Source organism: Lepisosteus platostomus, chromosome 25 (genome assembly GCF_059453375.1).
Source record: "Lepisosteus platostomus isolate fLepPlt1 chromosome 25, fLepPlt1.hap1, whole genome shotgun sequence".
Lineage (NCBI taxonomy): Eukaryota > Metazoa > Chordata > Actinopteri > Semionotiformes > Lepisosteidae > Lepisosteus > Lepisosteus platostomus.
In genome coordinates, this window is record NC_142635.1 from 11,212,761 (window position 1) to 11,227,928 (window position 15,168).

Here is a 15,168-nt window from a genome sequence, read left to right on the forward strand (position 1 = left end):
TAAACAGTGGCTTCAGAGAGCTACTGTAAGTGGCCATTTCCTGAGCCTTCTGTTTCTCTAAAACCCTTTGTACCATATCTTCACTTGTGCCTTATCCCTGCTAAAATGGGATTAAAGACAAGGTGGACACCCTCCTGTTAAGGAACACAGTAGAAAAGTACTCCTCCTCATGTGAAAGAAAACTGTAAGAGAGCCAGCCGACTCCTCACCATGTCTTTGGGAAATGGCAAGGTGGCGAACACATTAGAGTATATCTCCACAGATGTGGGGAATCATCTGAACTTCACAGAGAAAGTGCCCCTGACCAAAATTGAACCCCAAATGTTCTTAAAAATGTCTTTGGATTTTCTCTTTCGCTTTTTATCATGTGAACCATGTGGAATCAAAACAGTACGTACACGTCTCTTAGCACCCTGAAATAACCATATTATAATGAAGCATACTTTGAAATAGCCTGGAACTTGGCCAGTAATCTGGCTTTTCACCTTTACTGGTAAAGTTTAAACCCAAATCAGGTCACAGCTGAAATGAGCTGAGGTTATCCCCCACTGGGTGCTGGTCTGCATCACAAAAACACCATGCCTTTCTGTTCAGTTTGACACAATTCAGCTTTCTAACTTTGGCAGAGACCCAGGGCTAAATGGCAGAAGGTATTCAGGTCAGGACCAAGTTTTGCTTACAGAGCTAAGAGAGGAAACAATTGCAGGAGTCCTGTGACACTCGTGACTAGAGCTGTTGTTACCCGACTATATGTGTCTCATAAGCTGCAAATTTCAGCTTTAGAAAACTTCAGTATGACCTCCCACAAATGATGGGAGAGAAATACTTTTAAAAAGACTGAACAAGGCTCAGGTTTATAACTAAATGTCTCCATATCATACTTTTTTTAATGATATAAATCCATACAGGTGTTATGTGTTCTAAAACACTGCACTAAAAGAAGAAAGCATCATGTTGTGATGAGAGAAGATAATAGCGAAAAATCGTTGCAAAAAGTGAATTCAAATAATTTTTTAAAATGTGTTATTTCTTCAAAGACGTGCTTAACCACCTCATCCCATCATTTTAACTGTGGGAAAGATTTATTAAATATTAAAAACAGTAGAAAAGTTGCATATCTACTTCTGTCAATACCTTCTGTAGTAGTAGTCTGCGTTTTCTGAGACGTCATGTTGGCGTATAGAGGGTAATTATTAAAAACAGTAATAAAGGCAAAAAAGAAAACTGGTTTTTCACAGTGAAGTAAAACTAGAATACTTCTGAAAGAATCACCCTCATATTTAGGGATACTACTTTTCCTGTCTGTGACCTTAAATAACACGTAGTTAGTCAAAGCCGGTTTCGATCCCAGCTCAGAACATAAATATTTGAAGCGCTGATTTGAATGAACCGTGGGTCCCCAGTTACAGAGAGAGACAGGATATTGTTGTGCGTCTGTTGAGGAAAGCAACAATACTGTACACAGCAGTTGGAGCATGAGAATAGTCCACTGTTCTTAGCTGCATGCCTAAATATCTTAAAGGAGTACGAGATGCTCCACTGAAAGAATACAAAGCTGTCACCAGGTAGGTTTATTGAACAGCAACTGAGAGACCAGCCCATATGGTACAGCCACATTCTGTCTATACTGCTCAACTCTCTTCTCCTCTATGTGAGTACTTAACCAAATTACATTATACTGTACGTCCAGTTTTCAGATCTAAGCTTTAATATTTTTTGAGAGGCACCACTTGTATTTTTTTGTCTCTCTCACCCCAACACCCCATGTTAGCACCCACACCATTAATATGGAACAAATTTCCCCCTCCAGCGCCATCCTTCTATTCTGCCAATGTTCACACAGCAGTTCGTGATGTTGTTTTCAAGAGGAAAGGGCGTGCTTTACTCACCCTTACATTTTGTAGGCTTTTCCATTTTTCACCCTATCCCCCCCCCTTAAAGTCTTTTGTTTTAAACATTTTCGAAAGGGAGGACTGACACATCCACACACAGACACAGGGGCATGCAAAACCAAGACGGCCGCGCATCAGCACAAACACAGGCATACATTAGGTTCTCATAATCGTTGATGCCCGTCAGTTTCCCCATTCTCCATTCTACAGACGGAGCGTCGCCTCGTTAATATTCCGTTGTTGTTCCCTCCTTGTGTTTTATTCGGAGCCTATTTGCCGTCTGTGGCGGGTGTTTTGTGTTCGCAGCTGTGTTTGATAGCACAGGCCAGCCGAGGCTTTGGCAGTGATGGATCCCTGATTTACACTGCTTATCGCATAATGAACCCCTCCACTGTGCGCAAAAGGGCTTTTTTTTTAAAGCCCACCCTGTGTCAGCTGCCCATGGTTTTACAGACGCCACGACAGGTAAAAAAAAACCCACCAGGCAGGCAGGGAGGAAAGCACAGGTGGGAGTGCCCAGCCCGTGAGGAGAAGGGGGAGACATATCCAGTTGGTCCGTCTCATTGAAATCTTTTATTTTGTGTCGGGGTTCTTTATCTGTTCAGTGCGACAATTAACATGCTCTAGGGAGGCTGTTTATCTATTCATGCAGATAAGAAGCGTTCTGTTGGGGTGGCGGGCAGATTTGCTGACAGTCCTTGTGTTTCTAGAACTGTATCTTATTTAATGAAACGCGTCTTCTGACTTTAAAGTGTAAATCTTTTCTTTTTTTTACAAAAAGAGCTCATTCAAAATGTCATTTGAATATGGGGATCCCTTTCATGTCAAAACACTCTTCCCTTCATAAATGTCAGACACCACATTGAAACCGCAAAGGAGGCTTGCACAGTATCAGAAATCTTGGGTTCAGTTAATAAAAGTGAAGTGTGACTGTGCCATTAAGTATATGACTTTATATCCAAAATTGATTTACGTATGACAGTAAAACACTGACAGGAAACCTTTAGACTATATATACAAAGAATAATTTTGCTATCACTGCAAAATACTATGACAAATAACCTAAATGATACTAATACCTTGCATATTTCTGGCCTTAACAATAAGGCAGTCTTTGTTACATAGCTTGACATGTTTGCAGTATTTATCTTCTCTGTCTTCTAAAGGTATTTTAATTGCCTTTTCCTAATTTTAGGCAGGTGAAGTTTGTAAGATTATTATTCCCCTGGTGTACAGTGGCACGGCGCAGTTCGTGATGGATTGTGATCTGGGCAGTTGGGGAAGATGTAGAAAGTGTAGGATCTCTTACAGGAGGAGCTGCTGATAACTTCATGCTGACAAATAAAGACTGTCAGTTTTATTGATTTTTCCCTGCTTTTTCTTTCTTATTTTTTTTTTCTGCGGCTCACTTCCACCCGAAGAAGCCAAATCACTGTTGTCGCAAGCCAGCTGTACATTTAAATGTGAACAACATTTAGGTGCATCTATAAATGTGCCCAAGGAAATTGACACTGTCTCTTTACAGGGAAAGTGGGAGTCTGAGCATGACAGTACATAACGAGAAATGCAATTTATTCCCAAGCACGAATGCAGTTTGGACAGCGGGATAATGAAACGCGTAGGTCATTGCTGATGACTTAAACCTTCAGCACCGGAGTAAAATGCATTAAATATCGAGAACATTACACGCCTGGCAGCGTCTCACATCTGTACAGGGAGAAAATGATATATGGGCAGCTTCATTCAGACACAGGAAAGCAATTAGGAGCAGGCACAAGAGAGAAGATCCACATATCATAATATCACCGATTATTGACATTTGAATATCCATTACTTGCCTTCCAGGTCTGTAAGAGTGCAGTATTCCTACTTGACCTGCATAGCAGTGGATGTTGTTCATACAAAACCTCAAAAAAGGAGCTTCACAATGATCTATTACCTTTAGCAGTGATAGGTAACCTTGCCACTTCCAAAGGCCAGAGGAGCTGTTCTGCAGTGCAACAGTTGCCTGCAATTCATATTACAGCTGTGAAAATGAAACCTGGGTTCATATTCTTTCAAGAGATTCTTTGATCTCAGTTTTTGCTCCTCATCTTAAAATTGACTGACCCCGTAGTACTCATTTGTCTGTGTACATTTGGGTTTTTGAATGATTAAATGTACTGATTTTCTGATAGAAAAGACTAGTATTGATGCCTTCCTGAGTAATTTGTACCGAGAGTGCAGGGCTGTTAATTGGATGTCAGACAGTGTTGGGACTGTGACTCTGACTGTCTGCTCTTCTGTCATAAAAAAGACAGAAAAAAGCATGATTTGTTCAGTTCATTTTCTGTTTTTGCCGTGTTACTTCACTGCGTTGGTGAGGAATAAAAAGGTTGATTCTGAGGTCAGTGGGCTTAACTACCATGGTGAGTGAATACGTTGGTTTACGACAGAAATTAACCTTGGTTCTGTCATTGGAGATTGGATAGTTCAACCCTGCAGAGGCAAAACATTGATATACACAGCCTCCATCTACTTTTCCCACCAGGGGTTAGAATAAATTTCACTTATGACAAAAAGCACTGCAAAAGCACCCATTATGTGACAGCAGAGCAATAAAGAAATGCAAGTTGCTGAGAGCAGGAGGGAGAGGGGGTTGTCATCTAAGCATTACATTTCAAGCATCAGATTTACAAATCCAAATGCTGATTTTAGCAAAATTGTGTTACGCGTATCACATACGATTGCAGGGACACAACTTCTATCTCTTTTAATCAAGGTCTTTTTCACTTTTCAAAACAGAAAAGAACATTTTTCTGTGCATCACATATAATGTTGCACTTAAACACTGGGACACACTACTCATTTTGTGTTTCACACTACTCATTTCAAAAACAGTACAGACCACTGCCACTTATCGCTGTTGACTTAAAAACAGTTGCTGGCGACGCGGAAACACAGAATCTTGTATTCGTTCATGGAGATGTTTCTTAGCCATGTCCTGACACTGATGTGTGTGCCCCCCATCCCTGCAGGTGATCACCCCTTTGAATGCGAGTTCTGCGGGAGCTGCTTCCGGGATGAGAGCACGCTGAAGGGCCACAAGCGGATCCACACAGGCGAGAAGCCGTACGAGTGCAACGGTTGTGGGAAGAAGTTCAGCCTCAAGCACCAGCTGGAGACTCACTACCGCGTACACACAGGTGAGAGCCAGACACGCAGCTCTGCCTGGCAGTTGAACAAAATGAGCCAAGTGACCTGTTTTCGGGAACCCTTCCTACATTCCGATGCGACAGTAGGAAAGAATCCAGAAAGAACATAAGAGCAGCTGTAAACAAGAGGAGGTTATTCAGCCCATCTAGGCCAATTGATATTTAGTAGCTAGTTGTCTCAAGGATCTCTTCCAGCCATTTCCTGAAAGGAACCAGGGTATCGGCTTTAACAACATGGCTCGGCAGTTTATTCTTTCCTCCCACCACCCTTTGGCTAAAGAAGCACCACCTGTGCCCAGCTTCGCGTTTCACTGTTCAGCTGGGAAGAAATCGCCTAGATTGACTTTATCAGTGCCTTTGAGGATTTTGATTGTGTCTGTCTGGCCAGTAGTCTTTTCTGTTCCAGAATAAAAAGGTTCAGTCCCCTCAGCCTGTAGGCGCGTTGCCAATGCACTTTCAAGTCCCACAAGTGTAATGAGTAACAACGTTTCAGCAGTTCACACAATGCAGTTGATGCAGTGTGGGAGAAACCAAATGAAGTGTGTTGGAGACATTTTTCCACGCTTCCCCTTAAAAGACAGTCAGCAGTCCATCTCAGAAGTTAAAAGAAGTTTTTATTTCATGTGCATGGGAGTGAAACACACAGAAATGTTCGGTGTGTTTTTCTCCAGGAACTTTAACAAGAACAGTCCTTAAATATTTTTCTGTTATCCATCTCACTCCCCTGTGCTTACAAGTGTTCCAAAATCATGCACATCTTCCTATCTCCCTTTTTGCTAAAGATAACTTCTTTTAATATAGTTGGTTACCTACATTCATTGCACGCATTCCTATATAGCACAGTATAGAATTACACAGTACCCCTTGTGTCCAGCATTCTTCCCATCCAGTTCAAACCAGTTCTGAACGTCCACCTTATAAAATATTGCATCTTCTGCAGGAAAGGTGTGTACAAAGTTCACAGAGACCCTCTCAACAAGTGCAACACATATAATCAGGGTACTGCAAAATGGGACAGCAGTATGGTAGAGCAACATAGCAGCCAAATGGCAAGTGAGTGAGGAGCAGATTAGTCTGTGCAAAGTGCATTTGGAGCAGGTGAGATCTGAGGATGCAAGAGAAGGCAATGAGTGATGGAGTAGAAACCGGTTCCTCCATAGATCCACATTGTTGTTGTTTTTTGCGATTTTGATTTCCAAATCTTTAGGGTGGCCGTGAATCACATGCACGTAAAGTTCCAGGTTTCTTATTTCTTTTTAAATGTGATTTTATCTGCCTAAGTTGTCCCACCAGAAAAGCCTTTCGGGAGGCTCTGAATAAAAACTGTGTAAAACCTCTGAGCTCTGGGATCTTCCAATTTTGTTTTCGAGGGTTAATGGTTAGAACCCATGCCTGAATCTAAAATGGACTCCGCTCGAGCTCCTCTGGGTGAAGAATTGCTCGTTTTGTTTAATAGAATCTTATCTTTCTGTGGTTATGTGTGGAGAGGTGTTTTCCAAATTTACTCTCTTAGTCTACATGTACAGTACTAAGTATATGTATGTTCAAAAGTAAGTATAAGTACATCCATAAATGTACTGTATTTTATAAATAAGGTTGTAAGTGCCAGTTCATGAATGCTGTGTATAAAAATCACCTGTGGTGGATGCTGCACACCTGTCAATTCCATAAAGCAGCTGTTAAGCCATGCTGTCAAGGAAGTCTGTCAAATAATTGGCTCCTTTTTGTTGCACAGGCCTCTGTGGTGAGCTGACTGCATGTAGATAACAAGTACAGTGACAAGGTTGCAGTCAAAGGCCACCTCAGAGTAAAGGAGCAAGCTGATGAATCATTGACATCAGCAGCCCACTGTCAATGCTGGATCAATATTTGGGTTGCATTTGCAATTCATTATTGCTTCGTTATCTGCACCTCCTGTTTACAGTGAAGTTATTGTGTGTTTATTGTCTGTGCTGCTTGGGCAGTGCTGCTAGAATGATGGATAGTAGGCGGAGGGGAGCCATTGTGAGTATAGCCAGGATTTGCATGCAAGGGTAAACACGATGTTCACACAGCATGGACCTAGAAGGCAGAGCTGATTGGAAACGGAGGCAGCCCCAGCTTTACAAGGCAGGCAGAGGAAGTACATAGGAATTTTTTACAGTATTTTTTCTGTTTTTTGAGGGGGAAAAGAAACAGCATGAAGCCCTTTTAAATTTGATTTTTTTTTAAATCTCTTGAATTTTACATTTTGCCTCTATAGCCCATGATCACTATTGCACCAGATACATGTATATCATTTTGTTTATTTCAAATTATTAAGCATTTATTTTATACCTTGCTCAAATTGAATACCGTCAATGTAAGCTTGACAGTGCCGTACAGCAGAGCTATCTCTCACTGGAGGATCATCTTACTGACATTACTGCAGGTTCGGAGATATCCAGCAAGTCCCAGGATCTGCTGCTGCTTTGCAAGTGAAGGTGCCCTGCACAAATTTATGGGCACCCAGATTCAGTGCTATTTGCCCATATTACTGCATGAGGACTCCTAGTGACATATGGCTTATGACAGAGCCAAGTTCAAACAGGCAATATCTGGACTGAAGGGTGCAATAAACTCCATATTTCTCTTCACTTAACCCTGTTTCTCTTAGGAACATCCTCCTTCTTTCTCTTAATAGCTGTAAATACTTAGCATACAGTAAAAGAGAAGCATTCACACAGTCATATTCATTTCTAGAGGTGGAGGTCTCTCAAATAAAAAAGAACTTAAGATTGCTGACACATACTGGACCAATAATAATGGTGTCTGCCAGGAGGTTTATCATAAGCAAGCCAACCAATATATTTGTATCTGTCTGCAAACTAATGAGGGAATTTGCAGCTTAAACATGACTCAAAACAGATGGAGTATTAATGTAGCACCTGGTTTGCACCTTGTAGTGTTTCCTGTCTAATGCCAGGGAACTAGGAGATGCAACACATCCAGGATGTTCTTCCTTGTCTGATCAGATCCTCACAGCAAGATACAGAGGGGATCATCTGCTCAGGAAAACAGAAATGTCTTTCCCCCTTAGTGTATTAGTTTGTGCCTGCCTGAAAAGGAGCTTTACAATGACTAGCTTCATTTTTGTGAAACGACAATGGGAGGCAGAATTAGGCAGACTTTGTTTCAAATCCATTCTTTTAAGCTTCAAATCCAGCATCTTAAATTAAATTTTCTAATCCGTGCCCCCGTAAGTTATTTGATTTGTTATTTTTAAAGTGAAAATTTTGCTTGGCCATGAAGAACCAGCTTGAATGTACTCAAGGTGTGGATCTTAATAGTAAGACGCTAGAAGAGTAGGTGACTAATTCACAGTTTTATAGTCCGTCTGTTGCATTGTGTAAAAACACACTAACGTTATTTCCAACCACCAATCCATAAGGCTAATGAACAAACATTCAGGAATAAAAAAAAACTTTTATGCTGACAAATAGATAAAGAATACTTGCCATACCTGTCCTTAGTTGCTGGTGTATTTCTTAGGTTCTTAGTACAGTTTAACATGGTGTAAAAGCTGTTAGAGGTTAGAAGTTATACGTTACAAAAAATGGAACAGAGTGGTCAGATGCTGAAGGACCCTTTTTGAAATAAAAAATCCTTCTCATCTGCATTGTGTGCATTGTGCTTCTTTTTTTTCTTTTCACAGGTGAGAAGCCCTTCGAATGCAAGCTGTGCCACCAGCGGTCTAGGGATTATTCAGCGATGATCAAGCACCTGCGGACCCATAATGGGGCTTCTCCCTACCAATGTACCATCTGCCTGGAGTACTGCCCAAGCCTGTCCGCCATGCAGAAACACATGAAGGGCCACAAGCCAGAGGACATTCCACCAGACTGGAGGATAGAGAAGACCTATTTGTATCTGTGCTATGTCTGAGCGTGGAAAACAAAAAAAATAGTTAAGCCGTTTAAAAAGGAACACAATTACACACAGTCAGAATGAAAGAAACTAAAGAAGATGGGGAACAGAATTATACAGTACAAGTGAAAGGGCTGGGCATGGCGAGAGAAAGGAGGAAGGAGGGGAGCGAGGTTTTCAGAGAAAAGGTTAGGGCTGCCTGCTCTGAAGCACGTGTAGCTTTTTGTCTCCGGGCAGATCACCGTATATAAAATGTAAAAAATAAAAAGCAAATGCTTTCCCACACTCTTGAGACAGCTGCTCCGTCACATCTCTATCACATCCTTAGAGGCCACAAGAAGCTCAGACAGATCCATCTCTATGTTCTACCGGGTTCCGTTGCTTTTCTCCTTTTTCCCAGAGCCTGGGTCCCAATCCATCAGCCCTCTGATCCTGTCTGTCGAACTTGCAAACCGACACCCTTAGCAGAAGCTTAGCTCTAGTTTGCAAAGTTCCACTTGCTGCTAAGAGAGGAAGACCTTTTTATGCCTTATTATTGGCTGTGACAGTAAGAATTTTTAAGAAATTTTGATTTACTTTACTTTCTTACTTTTTTGGCAAAGGAAAAGCAGTGTGCCTTCCACTCTTCCATGACTGACAGAGCAAAGCTCAGATTTGAAGGGCAGTTTCTTTTTGACTGCTCCCTCTGATAACTGAATCATCTTTCTTCGCCTTTTGGCAGAATTTGATTTCTTCTCTGTCTGCCCAGGCTCTGGTCAATGCACTGTGGTGTCGCCTTGAATGAGGCTCGCCATACTGTACCTGATGTAGATAAATACATAGAGCACTTAAATTTTCAATGCTGGTGTTCCTTCAGCTATGAATCTGATTTGTAGCAAGTGTGGCCCAAGACATTAGTGGCAGGTCCAGTATTGCAGCATAGAGTAAAATGAATGTGGTTTTCATGTTATTCTGTCATTATCCGTTCATTTACTCAGATGTCCTGGCCTTTTGTGAGTAAGATGTGATGTTTAAGGGATGTGCTCACATGGGAATTCAAAGAGTAGCCCTCCTAGACTGACATTATCAGTTGATTTCCGCACCTAAACCTACCTTCTTAAGGGCTTATCAAGAAAGCAATTTAACCAGGGGCTGGTGCAGTTCTGCGTGTCGTGACAAAATCTGTACTGAATCTGCAACTGCCATGTCAAAATCATATCTTTGCAAGCTTTGGTCAGATGCACAGCTCAGCCATATCGCATTGACAGTGTGTTTCAGCTTCTGAAACCCTGATTTCTGAAATAGCCTTGGATTCTTTCAGGCAGGAGCCCTGCTCAATTACCCATTGAATAGTATTTCCAGAAAACGATCATCAGTATATGCATTTGGTTATTCCTTGGCACACACAATTACACATACAGTACCTGAACAGTGCTGCACACTACTATTATCCTTATGCCAATACAGTAGAGACCAAAAGGACAAATGTGGTTGTATTACATTTGCCAAGTAACATTTTGGTCCTTAAAAATGCAGTATGTTTGAGAGCATATCTAAATAAACACTGTTAGTAAAAGTCTCACAGCTGTGATGTAAGGCATCAGCCTGAATAGTATAATTGCCCAGCCCTGGTGGCTTGTCATTTAAGAAGGAAAAAAAAAAGGAAACTATATATATATTTTGTTTTGCTTTGTCTTCTTTTTTTTACCATGGTGTATTTCAGCACATTGTACTTGAATTACCTCGTTTTTGTGACCTCATAAGCTTGTATTTTTATTTTATTATTATTTTTTTAATTACTCTTCTTTTTTTGTGTGTTTGAAAGCTGTGTCACAGTAAAGTGACGTGGAAAAGAGGTGTATACTTGGGAATTAAGGAGTACTTAAGTGCCGCAGTGAAAATAGCAATTATTTTACTTTTTATTGTATTTTGTGTATTATTGTTACCAAAATTGGTATTTTTTATTAGCCCATCTTATTAAGAGAGCTGGGTCTGAGGGTTTCTTTTTTTGGTCATAAAAGCTACCTCTTAAGTTGTTGTTTTGTTGTTGTTTATTCAGTTGCAAACAGCACATTTTGTAGTACTTGTGTTTTGCATTGTGACATCGTTGATACTTCATCTCATGCTTTATCTTCAAGTGTTTTTATGTGTCAATATGTGTACCTTAGCAACATTACATAAAGGGTTAGAAAGATAGTTGTGGATAGGGATAAAGGGAAAAAGCTCCCCCCCCCCCATTTGTCCCCTCCACTCCTTCAATTTCTTGGTGGAAAAAAAGATTTTTGAAGCCTTAAGAATGGGTAAGAGTTTGAAGTGGGAAGCATTTCTGGATTAGTAAAAGCATAGTACTTTAAAGTGAGTTAAAAAAAGTGTTAAACTTGAAATATGTGAATAGAATTGTAGTTTTGTAATAATGTGAAAAAAGAGGGGTTCATTGATCCTGAACCACTAAGAGCAGGTCAAATATGCATTGATGCAGTGTGCGTTGGACAATTGGGACTGCAAGTGGTAATCAAAGAACAGAAAAAAAGAAAGAAAAAAAGAAAAATACTGTTGGTCGACAGACCTTTAAAGAACTGAGGCGAGTATGTTCCTGAATAAGAACCAACAGAGCTGGTTTGATATATAAAATTGTGATATTTTTGTATTAAGTGTTAAGTCCCTTTCCATTTGTCAGGCTTTCAGTAGGGCAAATGTTTTTATTTTTTCAACTTGGGTTTCAACTTTTCTTGGGTTAATTTTTTTTCCTTGCCCTACGCCTCTTCTGTAATGTTGAACATAAATGTGTGTGACAATGTAGTATTAAGTGTTGCTTTCTGGATGTCACTGAATTGTTGGAGAAGTACTAAATCTAACTGCCACAAAGCCACTCATTATAACAGACCTAACAAATTGGAGTCGAGCGCTGCCGATTCTTAGGAATTTTTATGCTTTATTCGCTTGTATTTTTATTATTACTTGAAATGACCGAAAGGGAGAGAATGAGTTTCGTTACGAAGCATTTCTATAGCAGTAAAAAGTGCAGTACTTTACCTTTTAGGTTTTCAAATTCTTCCAAACACTGTGAACTAAGGGGTTTATTCCTAAAATCTTGATAATTGGTAAAGAAGTTGAAAGGTGGTTTCTAAGAGAACCTGGCAAAAGTATTCCTCTGGTTTGCATACCTGCTACAGATCTGTACATTAGGAGAGTCACACTAAAAACCAAGACAAGATCCTGATAACACATTTCTGAAAGGTTACGGACATTTATGTGTGTGTGGTTGTGTGTGTGAGAGAGAATGTCCGTGTCAATTATAAGTGCACTAAATGGACACAAACACAAGCACCATTCTAAGCCCCTTTTATCAAAATGCATTTTTCAAAAGGATTTGGCATTGATTTAGTTCTTCCCACATATGTAACTCTGGAATTGGCTTTAGCTGTTTCTGTAATCTTTGTGCCTAAAATGAAAATGTTCAACGAAATGTCCGTTTATATCTGCTTAGTTTTTGTACTTTCAAAAAAAAAAGTGTTTAACCTACTGGGGATGTCATGATAGGATGACAGGATTTTTTTAAGGTATTTTGTTTTTTGTTACTATTGAGGGAACGAAATTTGTTACACAGTTCTGGGAGAAGGCCGTGTTAGATTTTGTGTGTCTTCTGTTTCAAATCCGACAGCTGTTCAAAAACAAATCTTCCAACTGCCATATCATGAACGTCAGTTAAAATGACACGAATGTCATGGTATGACTCTTTGAGAGGAAGTTGTTACCTTACTTACTAAATGACTACAACGGAACGAAATTGTGCCATACCTTGTAGAAACAGTCAAAATGAAGACATGCATTCACTCGTAGAGGATCTAAAAGGAAGGAAATGCTACAGTTTATTAAAATTAAACTCAGCCCAAAATGGGAGGAGGATGGGGTGAGAATGATTGATGGAGTATGCTATATTTCAGTCATTTTAAGCACTGTGGCAACGTTGTCAAATATATTATATGGATTATTATCCAGCCTTAAGTTTCAGAGTGACCGGTGAATATGGAAAGCACTCTTTGCTCATAAACTGAACTTCCAGGTTTATGATTATGGTTTTGTGGTTCAGAAGTCCACAGGAAATATACTTTATACTATATCAAGATTATTTGGGGGAAAAATTCTGCTCAGAATATCATGCCATCCCAACTCTTCAATCACTGTGTTCCAGTGTGGTGTTCTAGAATGAGTAGCCATTTCACACAGTGATGTCATTGCACGTGCCATTTACCTAACTGCTCAAGTAATGAAGCACCAAGACATTGTCTTTTTTATATAAAAGCACTGAGGACCAATTGCCCTGTCGGACCAAGTGTAACAAAGCTTTTTTTTTTCCTTTCTTTTTTGGGCTTGTCTGTGATTTTTTTTCTCTTTTTTTGTGACAGCACAAGTGCCAGTCAATTTGCTCTGTATTAAAAACAATAGTGTTTTTTTTATTATTATTTTGAATTGATGTTATAGTTACGTCTACCTCAGCACCTCTTCTTAGCCTAATCTTAGAAGGTGCCCGATTATTATTTTTTTTCTTCTTTTTGTCATTTGTATAAACTTTATTTGCATTAGTGCTTTGCAAGGTCCTTTGTCTTTTCCAGTAAAGAAAAAATAAAAGACATGCTGTTTTTGAGGCGCTGTTTTACATAGTGGCTGCAGATACCAGCATTGGTTTCTTTAATTTTTTTTTTCTTTCAGTGTAGGTTCAGACACATCTCTTTGTAACTTTTCAGTGTTCTCTGATGGAGTGTGGAAAATAAATAAATAAAAGAGATTTAATGCTGCAGGTTTTCTTCTCCATGTTGTCACTAAGTGAAGTTTGTGCCTTCAATAGCGAAAGAGAATATTTTTTACATCCTACTAACAGTAGATTGTTTTGTAGTGGACATTTTTTGTATTTTTATTTATAAGTCTCATAAAGAAATAACAATGTTCAGTTGTATACCTTAAATCTGCAGTTAGAAAAAAAATAAACAAAATGGACTGAAGTTTGTCTGACTTTTTCTATTTCTTTTTCCTGTTTCTTTAATATTTATAAGGTTTAAGGATTCAGGCTTGACAAACCGGGGCTTGTTATCTGTAAATGTTTTCGGGTTTCTATATAAAATACGTGCACACGTCTGTTCTACAGCTTAGTCACTTAATTCTCTTAAATACCAATCCCAGCTAAGAGTGTCAGCTCCCCTTATTTTTTAAAGTGGTTAAATTGTCCTGCAGTGAAAGAATTGTGGGTTTTTTTTTCCTTTTGAACTGCAGTGAGAACCTGGGGTGTCATCTTCAAAAACCAAGTCTGTAACTAAAGGTAACAACCATGAAGTTGCTCTGAGGATAGGTCTTCAGGCTGGTAAATGAAGATACATAGAGTGCATCCTCCACAATATCAAATCCCTCACAGCTTGCAAGTTTCTTGCCTCAACTGAACCTGGCCTGCCCCAAGTTTAGTTCTTTGTACTGTTCTACACTCGGACCTAAATTCCTTTTCAACGTCACAGTAATCGAGCGCTCACCATTTTCTTAATCAAATGTGCCTCCTCTCCTCCTTTCATCTGAAAAAAAATCATCAAAGACACTGACATACATTTAGGACTTCCCCCAGTTTCTGCCCATTGTGGATGATTTTCTGTAAAACTTGAAACATGAATAAACCTAGAGTTATAAGAGTTTATTGTCCAAATCGTGTCTACTCAGTGTTCCGTGTTTTAATAATTGAATTTTTATGGCCCCAGTTATTTTACGAGTTGCAATAGCTCTGCAAGTCCATTATCTTCTACTCCTTTTAACACTGGTCAATCGAATACTGAACTCCTTGGATATGTTCTTTTGTCTTTTTCAAGTACGGTCGGTTTCTGAATTTCCTCATTTTTCAAGGCTGAGTCCTCAAAAACAAAAAAAAAAGTAATTTCTAGAATGTGCATAAAATCCCATTCCTTTTCTGAGGGTTAGGAAAGATAAAATGTTGCAAGGTAGCTTTGTACCAATGCAGCAGTGTGACATTCATAAATTTTGAAACAGCTATCGGAAGGAACGAAAAGACATGAATTATTGACTTAAAACAGCACAGATTGCCAATCATGCTATATAAGAAATAGAGAAATTCATCTGTGTGTGGTGCAGTGTTGCAAAACAATGTCTATGAATCACACAGCTTGTGCATATTTTTTAAAAAGCCATCACAGATAAGAGCACAGCACTGTCCTGTGAACACA

General features: G+C 39.6%; 1 protein-coding gene across 5 annotated transcripts in view; it reads left to right on the forward strand.

Annotated features, from left to right (window-relative positions):
• Nucleotides 1-13,950, forward strand: part of zbtb16a (zinc finger and BTB domain containing 16a) — a 127,839-nt gene extending 113,889 nt beyond the window's left edge. For all 5 annotated transcript variants that reach the window (XM_088619739.1, XM_088619743.1, XM_088619740.1 and 2 more), the window contains 2 exons: nt 4,910-5,077; nt 8,760-13,950. In XM_088619739.1, coding sequence (XP_088475865.1) covers nt 4,910-5,077; nt 8,760-8,989 — 398 coding nt within the window. In that variant the 3' untranslated portion in view covers nt 8,990-13,950. The remainder of the gene's footprint in view (nt 1-4,909; nt 5,078-8,759) is intronic.
• The last annotated feature ends 1,218 nt before the right edge of the window (nt 13,951-15,168 follow it).